Consider the following 20,390-nt stretch of genomic DNA (forward strand, 5'->3'; position numbering starts at 1 on the left):
TGTATTATACTTGTATTAGACTTATATTCTCTTCCACCTGCTCCCCTGAGCTCGCTTGTATTATCTTGTATTATACTTATTATATTATATTATACTTGTATTAGACTTATATTCTCTTCCACGCGCTCCCTTGAGCTCGCTTGTATTATCTTGTATTATACTTATTATATTGTATTAGACTTATATTCTCTTCCACGCGCTCCCCTGAGCTCACTTCTCTTTCTTAAGGGTCTCTGTCCTTCTTTTCACCCAAGTCATGTCTGTGAACCTTCTAGTTCATTGCTTCATCTTCCCACCCTGGCCCGTCCTCCCCTGGAAACTCTAAAGTCAGTTCCCTTTGGTATTCAAGTCTTTGCCAATACAATCTTTTAGTATTGCATCTTGATTCTATGCCTTTTGGGGCGGGCGGGGGGAGGTTTCCTGTTCCAATCGCTAGTAGTTATAGCTTCTTGATTTCATCTTTGATCCATTTCAGGGTGAAGAAGTTGGTAGAATTCTTCAGTTTCTTCATCATTGACCTTAGTGGCTGGTTTGGAAATTTGAATTGTTGTATTAACCCTTGCAGGTATATGGATATTACCTTACCACACACCGCATGGCAGAGCTTGAACTGTTCCTCTGGACAGTGAATTCCGTGCCGTTCCTCTTCAAGTTTTCTTTCCTGGCACAGTAAATTATGTGGTGGCCCTACTGAGTCCAAAGGAGTCCATTTCTGTTCACAAATATCTAGGATAATGATCTTTATGTGTTCCATTTTACATTCGATGGCTACCAGTTTTTCTGGATGCATTCCAAGTTCAATTATTAGTGGATGTTTGCAGCAATTCCATCTCATCTTGAGCTTGCCACATTAGCAAATGAAGCTCTTGAGAGTTCTGCTCCAGGTCATTAAGGTCAATTCTTTTGAATTTGATGAGCGAGCTCATCTCCAGTCGAATTTACAGGGCCTTCCAACCTGAGGGGTTCATCTTCTGGCACTACATCAGATCGAGTTTTGTTGCTATTCAGAGAGTTTTCATCGGCTCATTTTCCATAAGTGTCTTCCTATTCCATTTTTATAGTCTGTCTTAGTCCGGAAGCTCTGCTGATACTTGTTCACGGGCGACCCTGCTAGTATTCTCAATGTGAGTGCTATCGTTTCCAGCATCACAGTAACATGCAAGTCACCGCAGTAGCGAACTGACAGAAAAGTGACAATCGGTGTATTTAAATCAAAAATATATTAGGTTTCTTTGTAAAGTCCAAATCTATCCCCGCTTCAAGTGTTTGCCAAGTAACGGTAAAGCTGTTGTTGGGGAAGGATACAGGCAACTTTTCCTTTGCTTAGCTTTGAAAATGAATAAATAATAGATTAGGCACGATCCCATACCCATGTCACTTTTATCAAGGCTGACTGTCTTACTTTTCTGGACTTGGCTGGATAATTTCCATGTTTCCTGTGAGTTACTAAATTTTGGGATGTTATGGTTTTTCTCTTCTTTCTTGCTCAGTCTTTTTTGTTGCTGTAGAATCATTCATTTTGAGTGGCATACTTAATCCTTAGGGAAAGATTGGTCATTTAATATCTGTCACCAAGCTTTTAGGGATCTATGCCTTTAGGAGCTAGAGAGTTTTCTCAAGATCCTCAGGTCTAGGGGTTGACCAAAAGTGTGTTTTAAAAATTAACATCTTATTTAATTTTCATTTGAATTAGGTGAACCTTCAAAAGTGTGATATATTGGAATTGAAAACTCTGACAGAACCTATGGACTTCCTGGTGATAGCTAGTAATCCGGAGACTTTGGAAAAAGTAGAGGGCTGTATGAAAATATGGATCAAACAGACAGAACAGGTAATTTTCAGAAACCATACATTTGTCGATGCCATGTGACTGGCCTAGCCAATGAAATCACAGTAGGTATATTTGCACATGTTCCAGAAAACTTACTGGTTAAACTGACTGTTCATTTATAATTATTAGTTAAGAAGAGATAATGATAATTTTAAGGAAAGGAAATAAGCATATATGTACACACACACATATTCTAATTCAGCATGGCATCCAAAATAAAGATTGAAGTTTAGCTTAATTTTTTTTCTATGAAAGCCCTAAATGAAGGTGGTTATTTGTCACATTGAAAAGGAAGCACACGATGTATGGATTGTTATAAGAGCTGTAAGAGCCCCCAGTAAAATGATTTATTAAAATTTAAAAAGTAAGCACAATTAAAATGAACTAAGGAAAGTCATGAGGCTTTTCAAAGCTGTGTATCTTATCCCTAAATGTTTGGCTGTGGAAACTTCCTAAAGTTAAAACCCCCAAACCAAACCCATGGTTGTTGAATTATGTGAGACTCATAATGACCTTACGGGGTGGAGTAGAAATACCCCTTTACATTTCCAAGACTTAATCTTTACGGAAGTAGACAGCCTCATCTTTGGCCCATGAAGTGGCTGGTGGTTTTGAACTGCCAACCTTGAATGTGCATTAAGTAGGTAGTTTTCTGCTGAAACATGTATGCATTTAATGAAAATTTCAGTGGAGTTTTAAAACTGGAACTTGTTCCCTTAGTGAAAGACTGTCATTCAAAGCATATAAATAAATAAATACCATCTTGGTTCAATAGCATCATTTGAAATGGTCATCCATCTTTCTTTGTTTCTTTGCTGGTTCCTGTTCGTCTCAATGGTCTACGTTTCCTTTGTTCTTTTGCAGGTCCTCGCTGAAAACAATCAGCTGCGGAAGGAGGCGGATGACCTCGGCCCCAGAGCTGAGCTGGAGCACTGGAAGAAAAGGCTGTCCAAATTTAACTACCTTGTGGACCAGCTGAAAAGCCCAGATGTGAAGACTGTGCTGGCTGTGCTCGCAGCTGCCAAGTCGAAGCTCCTCAAGGTCGGCAGCCAGCTCTTTATGCTTTCTGAATCGAGACTGTGAATTTCCTCTAGGTCTTTTCACTGTCCTTGTAGGGTTATTAGGGACAGGACATATTATTGTACCTTTTAAAAGAAGCTGTTAGTGTGGCATAACGTTGTCTGTTTACAATTTTGGATGCCGTCAAAATAGCCTTTGCTGCCATCAGCATGTATATGCAACCACAGACAGGAAAACTTGCAAAAGCTGAAACTTCTCAGATAAAGAAAACTCAAAAAATTTTTTTCACTGAAACAAGCAATAGAAAAAGTAGTAAGATTCCCCCAAAGCTGGGAAACTTGGGAGACTTGGAAAAGCAAGGCAGTTGAATTCTGGATCTCATTAGTTTCATTGTAAGTATGTGTGTGTGTGGTTATGAGTTGGGGTGCAAACCACACGGTCAGCAGTTCGAAACCACCAGCCGCTCCAAGGGAGAAAGATGAGGCTCTCTACTCCCATCAAGTGTCTCAGTCTCAGAAACACACAGGGGAAGTTTTGCCCTGCCCTATAGGGTCGCTGTGAATCAGAATTGACTCGAAGGCAGTGAATTTTGAGTTTGGTCATATACGTGTGATATATTATATACATCTATATAATTATATTCCATGAATTCTGACCAGCTGTAACTAGAACTATTGAAAACTTAATATTATCTTCTGATATTCTGGTTTATTATTTCTGTATTGCTGAGTGATAAATTGCCCTGAAACGTAGTAGCTTAAAACATTGATTCATTTTGTAGTCTGTCGGTGAGGGGTCTGGGCATAGCTTAGTTGGGTGCCTCTGGCTGAAGGTCTCTCACGGGTTGGGTTTGGTATGTTGGCTCATCTAAAGGCTCAACCAGGGGAGAACCAACTTCCAACTTCACTCATATGGTTGTGGGCAAGCTTAGTTCCCTGATGGCCGGAGACTTGCCTCATCGAACTCTGCGCCATGGGACAGCTCACAACACGGCAGCTCTCCAAGGGCAAATGAGAGGACGAGAGCGCCTCCTACACGGACACCACAGAGTGAACCCGGGATTGACATCCACCAGTTCCATTGTGTTCAGTTCATGAGCAGCAGGCTCAGTGCAGGAGGGGAGAGGGCATGGGCTGAACGGGAGACCTTGTGTGCGCTTGGTTCTGCGTTCTAGTCATTGAATTGATTTTATAAGAAAAGGCCTGAACGTGATTCCTTTAAAAATTCAAACAAAATTTTGGATTGCTCATTGTCAAAGGAAATATTATGAGTTGGTGAATGGAAAACTAATTTGCTGTATAGATTTTCATCCAAATCATGAGAAACAGTTAAAAACATTAAAATGTCTGCCCGGCGTAGCAGTGTTCCTCACCCCTCTGGACCCTGTTCTGTGCATAGAGCGAGGGGAAAGTCTGACTGGAGGGACTGGCGGTAATGCTTCCAACACCAAGACTCACTGTCGTTGAGTCAGTTTTGATTTGTGGCAACCCTACAGGACAGGGTAGAAGTGCCCTCTGTGGGATTCTCAGACTGCAAGTCTTCACAGGAGTAGAAAGCTTCCTCTTTCTCCATTGGAGTGATTGGTGTTTTCAGACGACTACCACTGTGGTTCACAGTCCGACCCAAATTCACTCTGCTACCTGAGCTCCTTTGTTACAAGGAAGGGTCCTCTATTAATGACTGCATTAAAATAGCTTTCCTAAATTATGCTTAGACTTGGCGGGAGATGGATCTTCGGATTACTGATGCATCTAATGAAGCAAAGGATAACGTCAAATATTTGTACACTCTTGAAAAATGCTGTGATCCCTTGTATAGCAGCGATCCTGTGAGTCCAGAACTTCTACTCCTTTGGTCTACCCTTTGCCCTGGATGAATTGAGCGCTTACTTATTGCTGTTGCAATCTGTTTCAAAGTTCTTTAGAAACTTACTTTTTCTTAAAAAAAAGTTGTGTGTGTGTGTGTGCATGTGCAATGAGAGAGAAGATGTATAACACGTGTCATATTAAAAAAACACAGCCAACCATTTGCTGTGTGTATTCTGTTTTCCATTTAGTCTGCAACTATCCCTGTAGACTGTATTCCAAAGACCTGTGCGAAAATCACTGGCTGTTAACCTTTAATCTTTTAGCTTAGACAGTGCCTGCTTATACAGGAGGGGGCTTTGAAAAGTTTGTGAAAAAATGGGATTAAAAGAGAATGGAAATTTTACATGAATGTCTTTAAGCCCCCTCATGTGTTATAAAACTGTTAACAACACAACCCCCCTTGCTAGTAACAACTAGTTACTATTTCTTCTGTTGAAATAAAATTTTAGAACCTTCAATGACTAAGATAATAAAATGAAATACTTATTAAGTAGATTATATTCATGTAAAGTATTAGATAGTATTTAAAAACTTTATTCAAAGGAAATGGTGTAATTGATCTATTGTAATTGTGCTAATATTGATTCCCCCGCCCCCTGGAAACTTTTGATGTCTTCCAGATATCAATGATTGATGCTATTCCTACACTTATAAATGCAATTAAAATGATCTATAGTATCTCTCATTACTATAACACCTCTGAGAAGATAACGTCTCTGTTTGTAAAGGTAAGTGCATAGCATGGCCTATAAGGTCACTGTATTTCTTTGCCAATAGTCATTTTAAAAATAATTATTGTTTACTACACTGGTGCAGTCTGTTGCCTATGTATATGAAAGTTTAACAAGAATTAAATTGAAGTGAGAGATTGCTTCCCCAAGTCATAAGGCCTTGTTGGCCAAGGTAAGATACCTTGGAGCACAGTGGTTAAGGTGCTTGTCCGCTGACTGAAAGGCTGGCAATTTAAACCCAATATCAGCTTGGTGGGAGAACAATGTGGTTGTTTGCTTTTATAGCGTGTTAGGCCAGTTGCCTGGAGAAACAAATTCAGTGACACTCATCTATGTATAAGAAAGAGTTTTCAGTCAAGAAGTAAGTGTATATCAAGAAAGTATCCAAGCCCAGTCCAACTCAGTTAAACAGTTAAAAAAATTAAAATGTCTGCCCGGCGTAGCAGTGTTCCTCACCCCTCTGGACCCTGTTCTGTGCATAGAGCGAGGGGAAAGTCTGACTGGAGGGACTGGCAGTAATGCTTCAAACACCAAGACTCACTGTCATTGAGTCAGATCCTAGTCCATAAAGCCTTCTTCAGGCTCACAAAGCCACAGGCTGGTGACACAGACTGATGAACCAGGAAGCGGGGAGATCACAGGCCAGTGGGTGCAGAGTCTCGTGGATCCACAGTCGGTGGAAACATGGCAGGGTGGTGGCATCTATCAGGGGTGACAGCAGAGTAACAGCAGACAAGAAGGCAAAGTGGCAGAGAGAGGGGAAGGTTCGCAGTTTCCCCTGCTTTTAAGATCACCCGTCCAAGGAGACATCATCGGGCTGTGACTTGATGGACAGGCTAGATTCCACCCTGACCCTTTCACACATCTTTAAGTTGACACAAATCATCTAACTCTATAAAGATCACTAGCCTAGGAGCCCTATGGCACAGTTCTATTCGTTTTTTTTTTTGGTCTGAAAACGTCTTGATTTTTAAATTTTACGATAATGATGTCAGGCAACATTTGTCTATTTGTGACTGACTAAGCCACTCAGCATCATTGTCCTCCAAATCCATTCATGCCGTGAAGCGTTTTACAGTTTCATCATCATTCTTTAGCAATGTGTCCATCGTGTGTGTGTGTGTGTGTGTGTGTGTGTGCACGCTAAAGTTTAGTCATCCATTCTTCCACTGATGGGCCTTTCGGTTGTTTCCATCTGCTTGCTGTGAACAGTGCCATGATGCACACGGGTGTGATGTTGCATATTTCCTGATCAACTTTGGTTTGCCTCCTCCACTAGGCTGAAGGCAACACTCTGCTGGCATGCGTGCTCCTGGGCATAGCCCCAGGGCGCAGCTCTGTGGGTGTTTGGTCAGAGCTGATTGGTCAGTGTGGGAGATCTTGCCTATGTGGGCTGGATCAACCTGGGCTGGATCTTGCCTATGTGGGCTGGATCAACCTGGATTTTGGTCCAACAGTCGAGGGTGAGCTGTATGGGGTGGGGGGTGGGGGTGGGGAGGAACGTAGAAAGAAGAACATCATCCTAGTCGGACACCAGACACACACCTGGAGTTCATTTCACCCACGCTCTTTAGAGTTGAGGCAATTGAGGCCCAGGGAGGGACAGTGGCATGCCCAAGATGGTGTGGCCAGTGCCCTCATCAGTCCGCCTGCTGAGCATGCTCCCAGCTTCTTGCTGTGAAGGCTTTCAGGAGAAGCCAAATCTATGTGCTTCACATTATTTTTGGTCATTTCTTGGAAAGATACAATATGGCCGCTAAGTCCACTGTCAATATTTTTGTGAACTCCCTGGAGAATATGGTGGTGAAGGCTTTTGATAACCGCTTCATTAAGTTTAGCTGGGTTTTTTTTTAATGAACTTAAAAAAAAATCATTTTATTGGGGGCTCGTACAACTCTTATCACAGTCCATACATGCATCTATTGTGTAAAGCACATTTGTATATTTGTTTCCTTCATCATTCTCAAAACATTTGCTCTCCATCCAAGCCCCTGGCATCAGCTCTTCATTTTCCCCCACCCTCCTCCCTGCTCCCCCTCAATGAACCCTTGATAATTTATAAATTATTTTTTTGCCATATCTTAACATGGGACACTTCTATTCTTATCTATAGTGTTGCTATGTGACAGAATCGATTCAATGGCAATGTGTTTTGTGGTTTCATTTTATAATTACTGTAATAAATATTTTTTACTCTATATAATAAAAATGAAAAAAGATTATTTCTGGGTTTTTCATTTCTATACTATTTAGAACATTACTTTTTCCTATTGGGAAATTTTAATTAAGAAAAACTATACTTAACTGGTTGTTTCCTGCATCATATCTTACATGCCACTGCTCCAAATTTATATGATGCCTCAGTGGCTTACTTGGCATTATTAGAACAGTAATCATAGGAATAAAAGCCACTTGCAACGTTCAGTAATCTCTAAAGCAATTATGATGTTTCTGCCAAAAAACCTAACCATGCTTAAACCTTCTGTCCTAACTCGTAAATGTTTATGGTAAGCACTGTTGCCATTCTCATTTTGAAGTCTCTAAGAAGTAAATGACTTTTTCATGACCAAGACACAAATTTTAAATGTTGTGTTAAAATGGACACATTTCCATCTTGTTGGGACCTTGTGCAGCATGGAATACAGATGCAGTAGCAGGCACCACCCTTATGGAACTCTCAATTTTTCGTTTTTTAAAATACTTGATTTGCTGTTGTTGAGAAGAGACACAACAAACACACATACCAAGCCAAGTTTCTGTGATACAGTTCACGACCTTGAGTGCATTCTACGAGTTGTGCAGTCATCCTCATTTTCTTTTCATGCCTCTGCCTTTCTCATGAGCATAAACCCAGTTCCCCCTGAGGTCCCTGCCTAATCTTTTTTAAAATTTAATCATGTTATTAGGGGCTCATACAACTCTTATCACAATCCAGACATACATCAATTGTGTAAAGCGCATTTGTACATTCATTGCCCTCATCATTCTCAAAACATTTCCTCTCCACTTAAGCCCCTGGCATTAGGTCCTCATTTTCCCCCTCCCTCCCCGCACCCCCCTCCCTCATGAGCCCTTGATAATTTATAAATTATTATTTTGTCATATCTTGCCCTGTCCGACATCTCCCTTCACCCACTTTTATGTTGTCCGTCCCCCAGGGAGGAGGTCACATATACTTCCTTGTAATCGGTTCCCTCTTTCCAACCCAACCTTTCAAGTAGCTTTTGTCCTTTGGATCCTGTATAGATCATCAAAGAGAAGAATGCTCAAGTTCTGAGCATAAAGCTCTGTAGTTAAGTTACACTACTATTTGATTTTAAGAAAACTTCAGGGACTCTTTTTGGTTTAAGGTTTAAAGATGACCTCAGCTAATAGTATTGGGGTTGTTCATCTGGCTTCAATGCCTCAACGTCTGGATTCCATGAGAACTTGGAAATCTGTTCTACATCTCCCCCACTGTGATCAGAATTTTTTCATCAAGACGGAGCACTCAGTCTTGAGAGTTGGAGTAATATAGGTCATAGTTTAAGTTGAAAGAAAGGCAACTTGTAACTTGGAACATACTTCCTTTTATACATTATAGTTAACTTTACGTTTCATGTGTTTAAAAAGTTTTTTTTTTGGAGCAAAATTATGAAACCACCATCCTCTAAATTTTAAAAACTTTTTCTTTGGGTGAAATAATATTTGAAACAGGCATAAAAGGAGAGGAGATTATATATTGAGCTCCCATGTACATACCCCCACAACTCAACTATCAACATGCCACTAATCTTGTTTCACTTGACCCCCTTCCATCTCTACTGAAATCCCAGACATTGTTGTTTCGTGCACAACTTAGATAGGTGGAGAGCAGGTGAGTCCACGGTGACTGGTGCTGACCGGATGGACACCAGAATGAAAGCTGGACAGGTGCTGTGCCGTCCCCCATGGCGGGCATGTTTGAGCTCACTCTGTCTCCTGTGCATCTCACTGTGGGTTCCCTTTGCTCTGGCTGTCTTTCTGCTTCTCCAAACCCAAAGTCTGCCTGGTGCTTCCCCCTCCTGCTCTGATGAAATGTTCAGAGGAAGTGGTCAGGGAGTGCTCTGTTGTGATCTCTAAGGCTTTCAATGGCTACTTTTCAGAAGTAGATCATCAGTCCTTTTCCTAGTCTGTCTTTTCCCTTAGTCCAGAAGCTCTGCTAATACCTGCCCACCCTGGGTGACCCTGCTGGTGTTTGAAATGCCCGCGGAATAGTTCCCAGGCTCACAAAAACCTGCAAGCCACGTCAACATGACACATCAACATACAAGCGGTGCCTGCAAAAGTTAAATGATCCAAATGCTACTTTTAACATATAGAAATAAATTACCAGGACAATTCCGAAGTGTACTGTGTTCTAAAGCTTGAAGGGATGAATAAAATGTCAATGGTTTCATCTGTTAGCTTTTCTCTTTTCCTGTCGTTTCCTTTTGGTATGTTTGCTACAGCCTACGGTAGCATGAGAGGGTGAGGCTGGATTGGATGCAATGGTATGTAGCACTCCTAAACTGTCAGCTGCATGCTTAAGCAGGCTCTCTCAGGAGATTGGTGGTGCTCACATCAGCTTTGTGGTTAGGGGAGTGAATCCTCTCTGAAGTGGTTAAGGCATTCACCCTGCGTAAATGTGGGGGGCTTTTTGTTAATTTTCCACAGTGCATTCAGCTCATGGCTCCACAGATGATATTGCCAATATCAAGCAATTAGTGGTTGGTGTTAGCTGAGATGGGAAAAATAAGCCCAAAGCTTGAGCTCTCAGATTGTGGCCTGTGGGAGACAGAAGAGATATGGAGTCTCTACTCCCATGTAGAGTCTTGTGTACTTAACACCATTTTATTGAAAATCCCAGGTGACTAATCAGATGATATCTGCATGCAAAGCCTATATTACCAACAATGGAACTGCTTCCATCTGGAGCCAGCCGCAGGAAGTTGTTGTGGAAAAAATATCATCCGCCATTAAGCTTAAGCAGGTAATCATCAGTTTAGTAATCCATTGAAATGACATTTTATTATTCCTGTATGTTGTTTTGGTAGGTGCCACCTCCCATCATTTAGCAGTTATCATGTTGTTGGTTCCTAACAAGAGCAGTAATTTGTTACTGCTAACCCTGGTAGTGATGTGATCACCCACTGGGGCACTAACCACAAGGTGTGCAGTTCGAACCCATCAATGACTCCACAGGAGAAAGAGGAGGGTTTCTAATCCCAGAAAGAGTGGAAGTCTTGGAAGTGCACTAGGGCAAATCTACCCGGTCCGGTAGGGGTGCTGTGAGTCAGAAATGACTTGATGGCCCTGAATTTCTTGAGTAAGCAAATTGATAAAAATAGACATTTTAGGACTCATTCTATCCTCTTTGAGGGACTACTATGGCATGGCCCATGCTAAGGGCTGAGATACAAAAAATAGTACTAAGACGTGGTTGCTTTTCTTAAGTCTCTCATAGACAAATGGGAGACAGATATAAAACAACTGGTGCTGTCGAGCCAGTTCGGATTCATAGCTCCTCTGTGTACAACAGAACAGAACGCTGCCCGGTCCTGCCTTATCCTCACAATTCCTCTTATGTTTGACTCCATCGTTGCAGCCACTGTGTCCACCCACCTTGGCCAGGTGGTGTTTCGCCGATCCTCCACTTTACCAAGCATGAAGCCTTTTTCCAGGGACTGGTGTCTCCTGATAACATGTCCAACACGTGCTAGACGAAGTTTTGCCACCCTTGCTTCTAAGGGCATTCTTGCTGTACTTCTTCCAAGACAGATTTGTTTGTTCCATTGGAAGTCCATGGTACTTTCAATATTCTTTGGCAGTACCATCATTCAAAGGCATTAGTTCTTCTTTGGTTTTCCTTATTCTTCGTTCAACATGCATAGGAGGCCATTGAAAATACCCTGGGTTTGGTCAGGGCACTTTAACTGCAGCACAATTCCTGTTGGTGGTTAGCTGCCCCAGGAAGCTCTTGATTTCTGGAGACTCCATCCATGTACAAAGAGTTTTGACTGTTTTGATTCATAGCATTTTCACTTGCTGATTTTGGGGAAGTAAATTGCCAGATCTCTCTTTCTAGTCTGGAAGCTCTGCTGAAATCTGCTCAGCTTCACAGCAATAGGCAAGCTTTCAATGACAGATGAGTGTTGGTTGAGGTGCATTGGGCAGAGTTGAACCTGGGTTTTTAGTATGGAAGATGGATTCTGTCAAGGAACCATCATGGTCTCTACGGCACAATAGAATCAGGTTATTAAAATGATGGGACCAAACATGGAATGACTGAACCACGAGGATGTTGCTAGATTGGAGGGTGAGGAAAGAATATTCTAGACTGGTGGATGAGGAACTGCGAGATGTAAAACTGTGGAAGGTCTCCCGAGTCCACCTGTCTTTTGCTGTTGCCTGCCATGAAACGATCAGGTTCTTTGTTAAGTCTCTTTCTTACACGTTGCTTTCCATTTTCAGGAATACCAGCACTGCTTTCACAAGACCAAAGAGAAGCTCAAACAAAATCCAAATGAAAAACAATTTGAATTCAGTGAGATGTACATTTTTGGAAAATTTGAAACATTCCACAGACGCCTGGCTAAGATCACAGATATCTTTTCCATCTTCAAGACATACGCAGTCCTCCAGGAATCTAAAATTGAAGGGCTGGAAGGAGTGATTATGACATTCCAGGTATTGTCTCTAAACATCAGGCTTAATCTAATCACCTTTAGGGACAAGCATTTTCATTAGTAGTGCAAGAAAATTGCTCAAGTATAACTTATTATTTAACTATTCATAAAAAGTATTTAATGAAGCATATATGATGTGTCAGACAGTCACTGATTCCCAAGTTCGGGACAACACCTGTTTATCTAGTATTTAAGCATTTTATTTGAATGTATAAAAAATACCAGATGTAATCATAGCCCTAAAGTCCTGAATCTTTTGATTCCCAGGTACTTTAATTGTGAGGTCATCAGTGTGACCGATCTGAGGTTTTCAAAAGGGGCTCAGCGTGCTAATAACACTTTGAAGACTTTAAAAAAGCAGTTTGCAAGCAAAATGTGTTTTTAATTCTTCACTTGGATATAGTTAAGTGTTAATAGTTTTGAAGGTTCTCTGGTAGAGTAGTGGTTACATATTGGGCTGGGATCCAGAAGGTCAGTAGTTCGAAACCACCAAACACTCCTCAGGAGAAGACGGGCTTTCTCTTCCCGGAAGAGTTACAGTCTCAGAAACTCACAGGAGCGGTTCTCTCCTGTCTTATAGGGCCCCTCGGAGTTAGCCTTCACCCTAGAGTAGTGAGCTCTTTTTTCATGTGTTTGGTACTTTTGATATTTTACTCAAAGAGTCTATGACAATATAAAGCATCTTTTGCATTTTCTTAGTAGACACCAGTGTGGGGGAAGAGATCATCTTTTTACAGCCAGATATATTTTAGGTTAGCCATCTGCAACTGGGCAGGTGGATAACCTATACTTTGAAAAAACACTTTAAAAATTATGATTAATTGGGATTTAATACATATATCACTCCATAGCTCAGTCATGCCAAGTAGAATTGTGCAGTTGCCATCACAATCCCTCTGCAGACACTGTTTTTCTACATGGGCTTCTTGACATCATCTCCCTTTTACCTGGACCCCCGCCCAACTACTGCAAACCCCTCCCCCTGAAACCCATTTTCTACTTGCTTTGCCTGTAAAACCATTAATGCTGGGTCTCAGACTGAAAAATGGAAAAGCATATACCACAACTTCAATAGTTTTTTGAAGAAATGAAGGGATGTATCTTTTCTGTTTGTTTTCACTTGGGAATCTCAGAATCCATTTTCTCTACTTCCTACTATTATGAAAAAGATTCCTTTGGTGCCTACATGAACATTTATTTTTGAATGAAGTTAAACTGGATTACGTGTTGGGCTGCTAACCACAGGTTAGCCTTTCTATTCTGGTAAAAGTATGCAGTCAGAAGCCCAGAGGGGCAATTCTCCATGTCTTACAGGGCCGCTATGAGTCAGAATTGCCTCGATGGCCCTGAGTTTGAGGTCTCCGTTTAAGTAACCATTTAAAGCACGTTTTCCCCCGACCTCTTCCTCACCCCAGTCACTCTCCGCCACATTATCCCAAATCCCACAAGGTTGTGGTTTGGTGCTTTTGAGTTGGTTCCAACCCTGGAGACCCTATTCACAACAGGATGGAACACTGTCCCGCCCTGCACCATCCTCACAATTGTTCCCATGCTCAGCCCATTGTTGCAGACACTGTATCTATCTCATTGAGCGCCTTCCTTCTCTTCACTGCCCCTCTACTTCACCAAGCATGATGCTCTTCTCTGCGGGCTGGTGTCTCCTGACAATGTATGTGAGATGAAGTCTCACCATCCTTGCCTGTAAGGAACACTCAGGTTGTACTTATCCCCTAGAAACATGTTTGTCCTTTTAGCAGTATGTGGTACTTGAAATGTCTTCAATGGTACCACAATCCCATATTATGTTACCTTAAGTAATCCTAGTCATTTATTTGTGATTCAATTATATTCTAACCTTCCCACCTCTCTGGATGTAAGGGACATTTATTCCATTCACTCTTGCATCTTCATAACTCCCTGGCACATAATAGGTATACACACATATCTGTCTAGTAAATGATTGGATAGATTGAGTTTGATTAGTTGTTTCAAAGGTTCACATTAATCATTCCATTTATTGAACTTAATACTATTACATGGCCATTAAAAGCAGTCATAGAGCAGGGCTTTGTAAGATCCTCCAACGTTTAAAAACCACACTGTTAAAAATGTAGTCATGTCGCCTTTTCCTAAGTCTTTAATATATTTTATACCACATGCACTTCAAATCAAACCGAACCCCATTGCTGTCGAATCTGTTCTGATTCATAGTGACCCTGGGGTCATGATAAGACGGGGTGATGGGAAAGAAAATCGATGTTGTTGGCCAAGAATTTTGAAAGTAACAGCACAAATCTGTCTTGGACCAAGTCCAGTCAGAAAGCTCCGTTGAGGCAAGGAAGGCGAGACTTCATCTTACATACTTTTGTCGTGTTCTCAGCAGAGACCAGTCCTTGGTAAAGCACAGGGGCAGTAACACAGAGCGAGGCCCTCAGTGAGATGATTTGGCACAATGGCTGCCATGCCGGCTCAGGTTTATGAACAATTGTGAGAGGTGGTGTTTGTTCTGTTGGACATAGGGTGGCTCCGAGTTGGAACTGACTCTATGGCACCCAACAACAACAACAACAACAACAACAACAACAACAACAACAACATCAACAGACAGCTTAGGAGCTCTGGTGGTGCTGTTGGGTACACGTTGGATTGCTCTCAAGGTTGGTGGTTCCAACTCACTAGCTGCTCTGTGGGAGAAAGTTGAAGCTATCTACTCCTGTTAAGATGCTCAGCCTTGGGTCCCTAGGGAGTGAGAATTGACCTGGTGACAGTAGACTGTGGTAGGAGAGGGTAGAATTGCCCTTTAGGATTTCCAAGGTTGTAAATCTTTACGGTTGGCATCTGCCACACTTTGCTCCCATGGAGCAGCTGGTGAGTTCCAACCATTGACTCCTCATTAAGCAGCTGAGCATTTACCCATGGTGCCAGCAGAGCTTCATTGTGATCAACGTACAGCCTCTAAATAGATGGATTGTATAGTTATGCAGCATGAAAAGTGTAGCTTGTTTTCCCCAGTCATATCGAGTCAAGGAGTTATGAAGTTTATATACTTTTTCTTCCTCTTGAGAGATTGAAATTGATATGTAGGCGGTGTAGCTCCGAAGAGGAGACTGAGGATGGACACCCACTATTCTTCATAAAAATTATATGCCTTTGTCAACAACGTGGGCACCTGAGTTTGAGAATGGCTTAGTACCTGGCTAAGAATGATCACAGAGCGTTCTAACTCATTATTCGGAGCAAACAAAAGTTCTGATGATAGTATTTTCAAGGAGATGAATTGCCTAATTTGTCCTTTTGTAGCTGCAGACTGCAGCTTTGCAAGGCAGTAAGAAGCAATTAATTGCAGGGATTCTTTAAGTGCTACAATGTGGTTTGCCATTTTATTTTAGACATTTGAGGCTTGGAAGAGAATATTTCACTTGTAGCTATTAAAATATCGCCATTTCCCGTCTAAGTGGTTTGTATTCTATTTAAGCTAAGTTTATTTTCTGTAGAGATTTAAACTCTTTAATGTAATAAGTATTTTAGCCAGTGCTATTCTGGGCTTCTTTTTATTCTTATTTTTATTGGTGATGAACGGTACATTTGTCAAGAAAATGATAAAATTAAATAACATCTGAAAAGCATTTTTAAGATGGGATTTTTATTTTAAAATTTTCTCTCCAAGCACATGAAATCCTATAAACACTCTTTCCAAATGATTTCTTTGGATGCCATAGAATGACGTTATATCACTGGTAAAAAGTACTGAGCAATATGATTAAATGGATAGGGTTTCTTAACATTTTTTTTTTCTGGAATGACTGCATAGGTTGTGCAGTTACGGATTTTATTTAGTTGGGGCTAGAATGTCGGAGCTCTGGTGGTCCAGTGGTTAAAGTGCTCAGCTGCTAACTGGAAGGTCCAAGTTTTGAACCCACTAGGTGCTCTGCCAGAAAACACAATGTGGCAATTGGCTTCCGTTTATGGCCCTGGAAACTCTATGGGGCAGTTCTACTCCGTCCTATATAGGGTCTTTATGAGTTGAAATTGATTTGGCCACAATGGGATTTTGTTTAAGGCAATCATATTGAAATGTCTTATTTCTCTCATATTTCAGGGCATTGTTGCCACTATGAAGAAAAAGGAATATAATTTCTTAGACCAGCGGAAAATGGAATTTGACCAGGATTATGAAGAGTTTCGCAAGCAGACTCATGACCTTCACGTAGGTTGTATAATAAGTTCCTGTTGACAGTCGTGTGTTTATTTTCCCCTTCTACTGTATATGAGGCTGTGAATGATTAGGTATTCAGAATGGAGAAGTGTCTTCATCATTGGAGTGACTGATCCCAACCTCGGCCTGTGTTTGTGATTTCATATTAATAATTGAGGGCTCTTTTTCATGGATTAAAGGGCTATAAATATAGCTTTAGATAATGATCTCTAATCACATTCTTGCACATGTCTTCCAGCTCAGGTCGTGGAAAGTTAGCTTTCGTCTTCTATAGAAATGTAACGTGATCAGAATGTAGGACTTGGCTTGCATTTACTTGTGACTCAATCCTGATAATGACCAGGGGTCTTTTGGGCAAAGGGGAGACTTGAGTTGAGGTTCAGCCCAAGTAGGGGAAACCTTCAAAGAGAAGGATTGACCCAACAGCACAACAGTGGGCCCAGACATAGCAACCATCGCAAATGTGGCAGAGCAGCCTGTCCTGTGGTACCTAAGGTCGTCACGAGACACGGGCAGCAACAGCATGAGGTAACAGTGTCTGCAGCAGGCCCATGCACAACGGTAGCAGGACTCATCTTGGGATTTGTAGCTCTTTCTCTTACTGCCAATGAGCTATCCCGAATCCCAGCTCACATGTGGCCACCATCAGCTTCTGAAAACTTAGGACAGGAGCATCCAGGCAGGCTTCCCATCCCCAGCTCCAGATTCCTAGGAAAGGGGTTGGTTGGGCCAGTTCCAGACCTGGATAGTCTGTTTTCCCCACCCGCCTCCCCATTATGAGTGCACTTTAGTATTCCATTTTTTTCTTCCTTGTCTCTGATATTCTTTGGGTGAATTTTCACATCTAAACATTTTTTTCCTTGTCCAGATTTTGATGTGATTTCTTCAAGGAGAAACTTAAAAAAAAAGAAGAAGAAGCAATAATAGGAAATTCTGAGCTATCGTCATTGGAAATGTTTGGGGCTTTCAGCACTGCTAACAGATGTGTGTCAGGCCTTCTTTTTCCACTTTCAACATCTGTTAATGCCTTTTGGTGTTTCCCAGTCCCCTCCTTCTTTCTTTGTTACCTTCTAGATGATTCCCCCCAGCCCCCCGTAGATTTCTCTTTAGTTCCTTCATCTTCAGGGATTGGATTGGATTTTGAATTGTAATGACACTTTTCCTTTACATTTAGGAGTTCTATTTAGAAAATATCACTCCTCATTTTACACAGTGATTCTCGTTGGCTAGTTTCTATTTGTACTTTATTCTTTAATATTAAAAAACTACACAAGAAACCTTTTAAGGTTTTTCCATCAGCTTCGGTACTTGCGGTACTAATTTTTCTACGGCATCTATAGCCTCTTCCATAGGATTTGCAAAAGAATTTTAACTTATCCTTTTTAGGGTTTTTTATTATTATTTTCTGTTGGCGTCTTTGTTGTCTGAGGAAGTTACTTTTGGTGAGGTGCTGAAGATTTTGTCATCCATATTAATTTTTATCTTAACTTCTTGGATTAGATCCATAAACTCATTTAATAATATAAAATCCCATCTCTTAGCTGAGTGTATACCATTATCTGCCAATAGAGCAAATAAATCTGTTTGGGAAGAAGTACAGCCAAAATGTTTCTTAGAAGCAAGGGTGGTGAGACTTCATGTTGTGTACTTTGGACAATTTATCAGGACTGGTCCCTGGAAAAGGACATCATGCTTGGTAAGGTATAATGTTAACAAAAAAAAAAGAAAAAGAAGATCCTCATCAAGATATATTGCTGTTGTGACTGCATTAATGGGTTCAAACATAACAACAATTATGGAGTGATATAGGAAGACTGGGCAGTGTTTGTTCTGTTGTACACAGGGATGCTATAAGTCAGAACTGACATATGGTATGCTAGTTAGCTAGCTACCCGAGGTCCAAATCTGACCTCCATGACCAAATCTAGCCTTATTTATTTGTTTATCTATTGTGTATGTTTGCTTTTGCATTATAATGGAAGAGTTGAGCAGTTGTGAAAGGGACCTATATTTCACAAAGCCACATTATTTTTATCTGCCCCTTTGGAGGAAAGGTGTATGGTGGTCCTTGCTCTTTCCCCTGGATCTGGGTGGGGCTAGCCTCCTCAAAGCCTTTCTCCACTATGTGTAGTCAGTTCATCCCTTTTGCTTGAGTTGGGTAGCACTTCTGGCTTTCTGTAGGGAAGGCTTACTGTAATGAGCCGAGTCAGACCCCATAGCTCCTCACCCACATTGGTGAGAAAGTGCTAGTGCCCAATTTCATCTTGATGGATACCCACAGAGCCTCTCCTGGTGCCAATTCCCACTCCTTCACTGACTTTCCAGACCCCCTTTCTGGCCTATGGGCTCCTAGTTTTCTTTCAAGCACAGGTGTGTTTTAAGTGGTAAGTTATAATGTGTCCTATATGTTTGTAGAGAATGGGGAGCTCCTTGATTGTATTGCTAATTAGAACTTTCCCAATACTAATTCATTGCTACTAATCAGATTTTATTCTGTTTTAGAACGAGTTGCAGAAGTTCATGGACGCTGCATTTGAAAGGATTCAAAACACAAACCAAGCACTAAGTATGCTCAAGAAATTTGAAAGGTAAACATTTGAAACAATTTCTTGAGCTCTGGTTTATAATATTGGAATAAGATGACCATGGCGCATTTTATGTGATTTTGTTTTTATTTCATATTCTAATGAGAGGAAAGCCTGCTTTTGACCGTCAGGACAACAAGGTCACTGTTGATACGTTCATCAGAGATTGGGGGTTTGATTTACTTCTGCAAATGGAGAAAACTGTTCCTTTAAAGAGATTTGTGATTGATATTGTAATATTTCCTAGTGGTTAAGTAATTAAAACTGTTAAGTAATTAACAGTTTTAAGGATATCTATAGATATATGTATATTTAGTACTGCAGAGATTCAGAAGTAGCATATGTTTTACCATAAATTGTACTGAACAAAATTGCTAGACACCTTCTCATGAAAGCTTTTTACTTAAAAAAAAAATCAGATTGAATATACCTAATCTTGGTATTGATGACAAATACCGGCTGATCCTTGAGAACTATGGAGCGGACATCGACATGATTTCCAAGCTTTATACAAAGCACAAATATGACCCTCCTTTGGCTCGAGACCAACCTCCCATCGCAGGGAAGATTTTGTGGGCTCGCCAGCTCTTCCACAGAATCCAGCAACCCATGCAACTTTTCCAGCAGCACCCAACCGTGCTCCGGACCCCTGAGGCCAAACCTATCATTCGCAGTTATAACAGGATGGCCAAGGTTCTCCTGGAGTTTGAGGTTCTCTACCATCGGGCATGGCTTCAACAAGTGAGTGCTCACTGCTTTGCTCTTCAAAGAGATATCCATTACTTCCACTAGCATTCGACAATGTTATTCCCTGTAGAAAACTGGGTTTCGGGTGTCTTTTAAGACAGGCTTTGAAGGCTAGGGGGAGGTTGAGGGAAGGGAGGAGGTGAGGGAGAGAGTTAAAAAACCCAACAACATAGGACGGCATGCACAGAGGTGGGTGGGTGGGTGGTGGAGTTTCTGGGATACTGTGGGTGTTTGTGCTAATCCACAGTAAAAAATTAAAAGAGGAAGACGTGCTTTGCTGGATGTGGACCACCAATCAAAGACTCTAATACATTCATGAAGAAACTTGTTAATTTTGAACAAAAATGTAAACTGCATAACAGGGCCTCATTTTTAATTTAGTTCGTAAATTCCTAACAAAAGTTTGTGAGCTCACTTTCTTGATGGATTAGGATTCTTCACTTACCTCCTTCCTGTCTTCCCCTTCCTCTGTGCACCCCGGGATCCTGCGTGTGTCAGTGAGCATCAGTGTGCCTAGGAGTCTGACACTGCCTTGGGCTGATGGTGAATCAGGCTGTATTATACTTCCTACTCCCCAAGACTTGTATTTCCTTGTAGACTGGCAGGAGGCAATTTGGAGAGGAAAGATTTAGCCTTACAAGCCCGCTAAAATGGTATTTCATTTTTCTTGCTCAGTCGTCAGTGTTTGCGCCAGTAATCGTGCTAT

General features: G+C 41.3%; 1 protein-coding gene across 1 annotated transcript in view; it reads left to right on the plus strand.

Annotated features, from left to right (window-relative positions):
- Window positions 1-20,390, plus strand: part of DNAH5 (dynein axonemal heavy chain 5) — a 290,518-nt gene that overhangs the window by 13,675 nt on the left and 256,453 nt on the right. Inside the window, exons 5-13 of the mRNA XM_013008527.2 lie at window positions 1,694-1,831; window positions 2,696-2,872; window positions 4,566-4,679; window positions 5,340-5,447; window positions 10,318-10,440; window positions 11,922-12,137; window positions 16,236-16,343; window positions 18,855-18,940; window positions 19,357-19,678. Coding sequence (XP_012863981.1) covers window positions 1,694-1,831; window positions 2,696-2,872; window positions 4,566-4,679; window positions 5,340-5,447; window positions 10,318-10,440; window positions 11,922-12,137; window positions 16,236-16,343; window positions 18,855-18,940; window positions 19,357-19,678 — 1,392 coding nt within the window. The remainder of the gene's footprint in view (window positions 1-1,693; window positions 1,832-2,695; window positions 2,873-4,565; window positions 4,680-5,339; window positions 5,448-10,317; window positions 10,441-11,921; window positions 12,138-16,235; window positions 16,344-18,854; window positions 18,941-19,356; window positions 19,679-20,390) is intronic.

Source organism: Echinops telfairi, unplaced genomic scaffold (genome assembly GCF_000313985.2).
Source record: "Echinops telfairi isolate 266 unplaced genomic scaffold, ASM31398v2 ScPeMD7_7469;HRSCAF=8507_1, whole genome shotgun sequence".
Classification (NCBI taxonomy): Eukaryota; Metazoa; Chordata; class Mammalia; order Afrosoricida; family Tenrecidae; genus Echinops; species Echinops telfairi.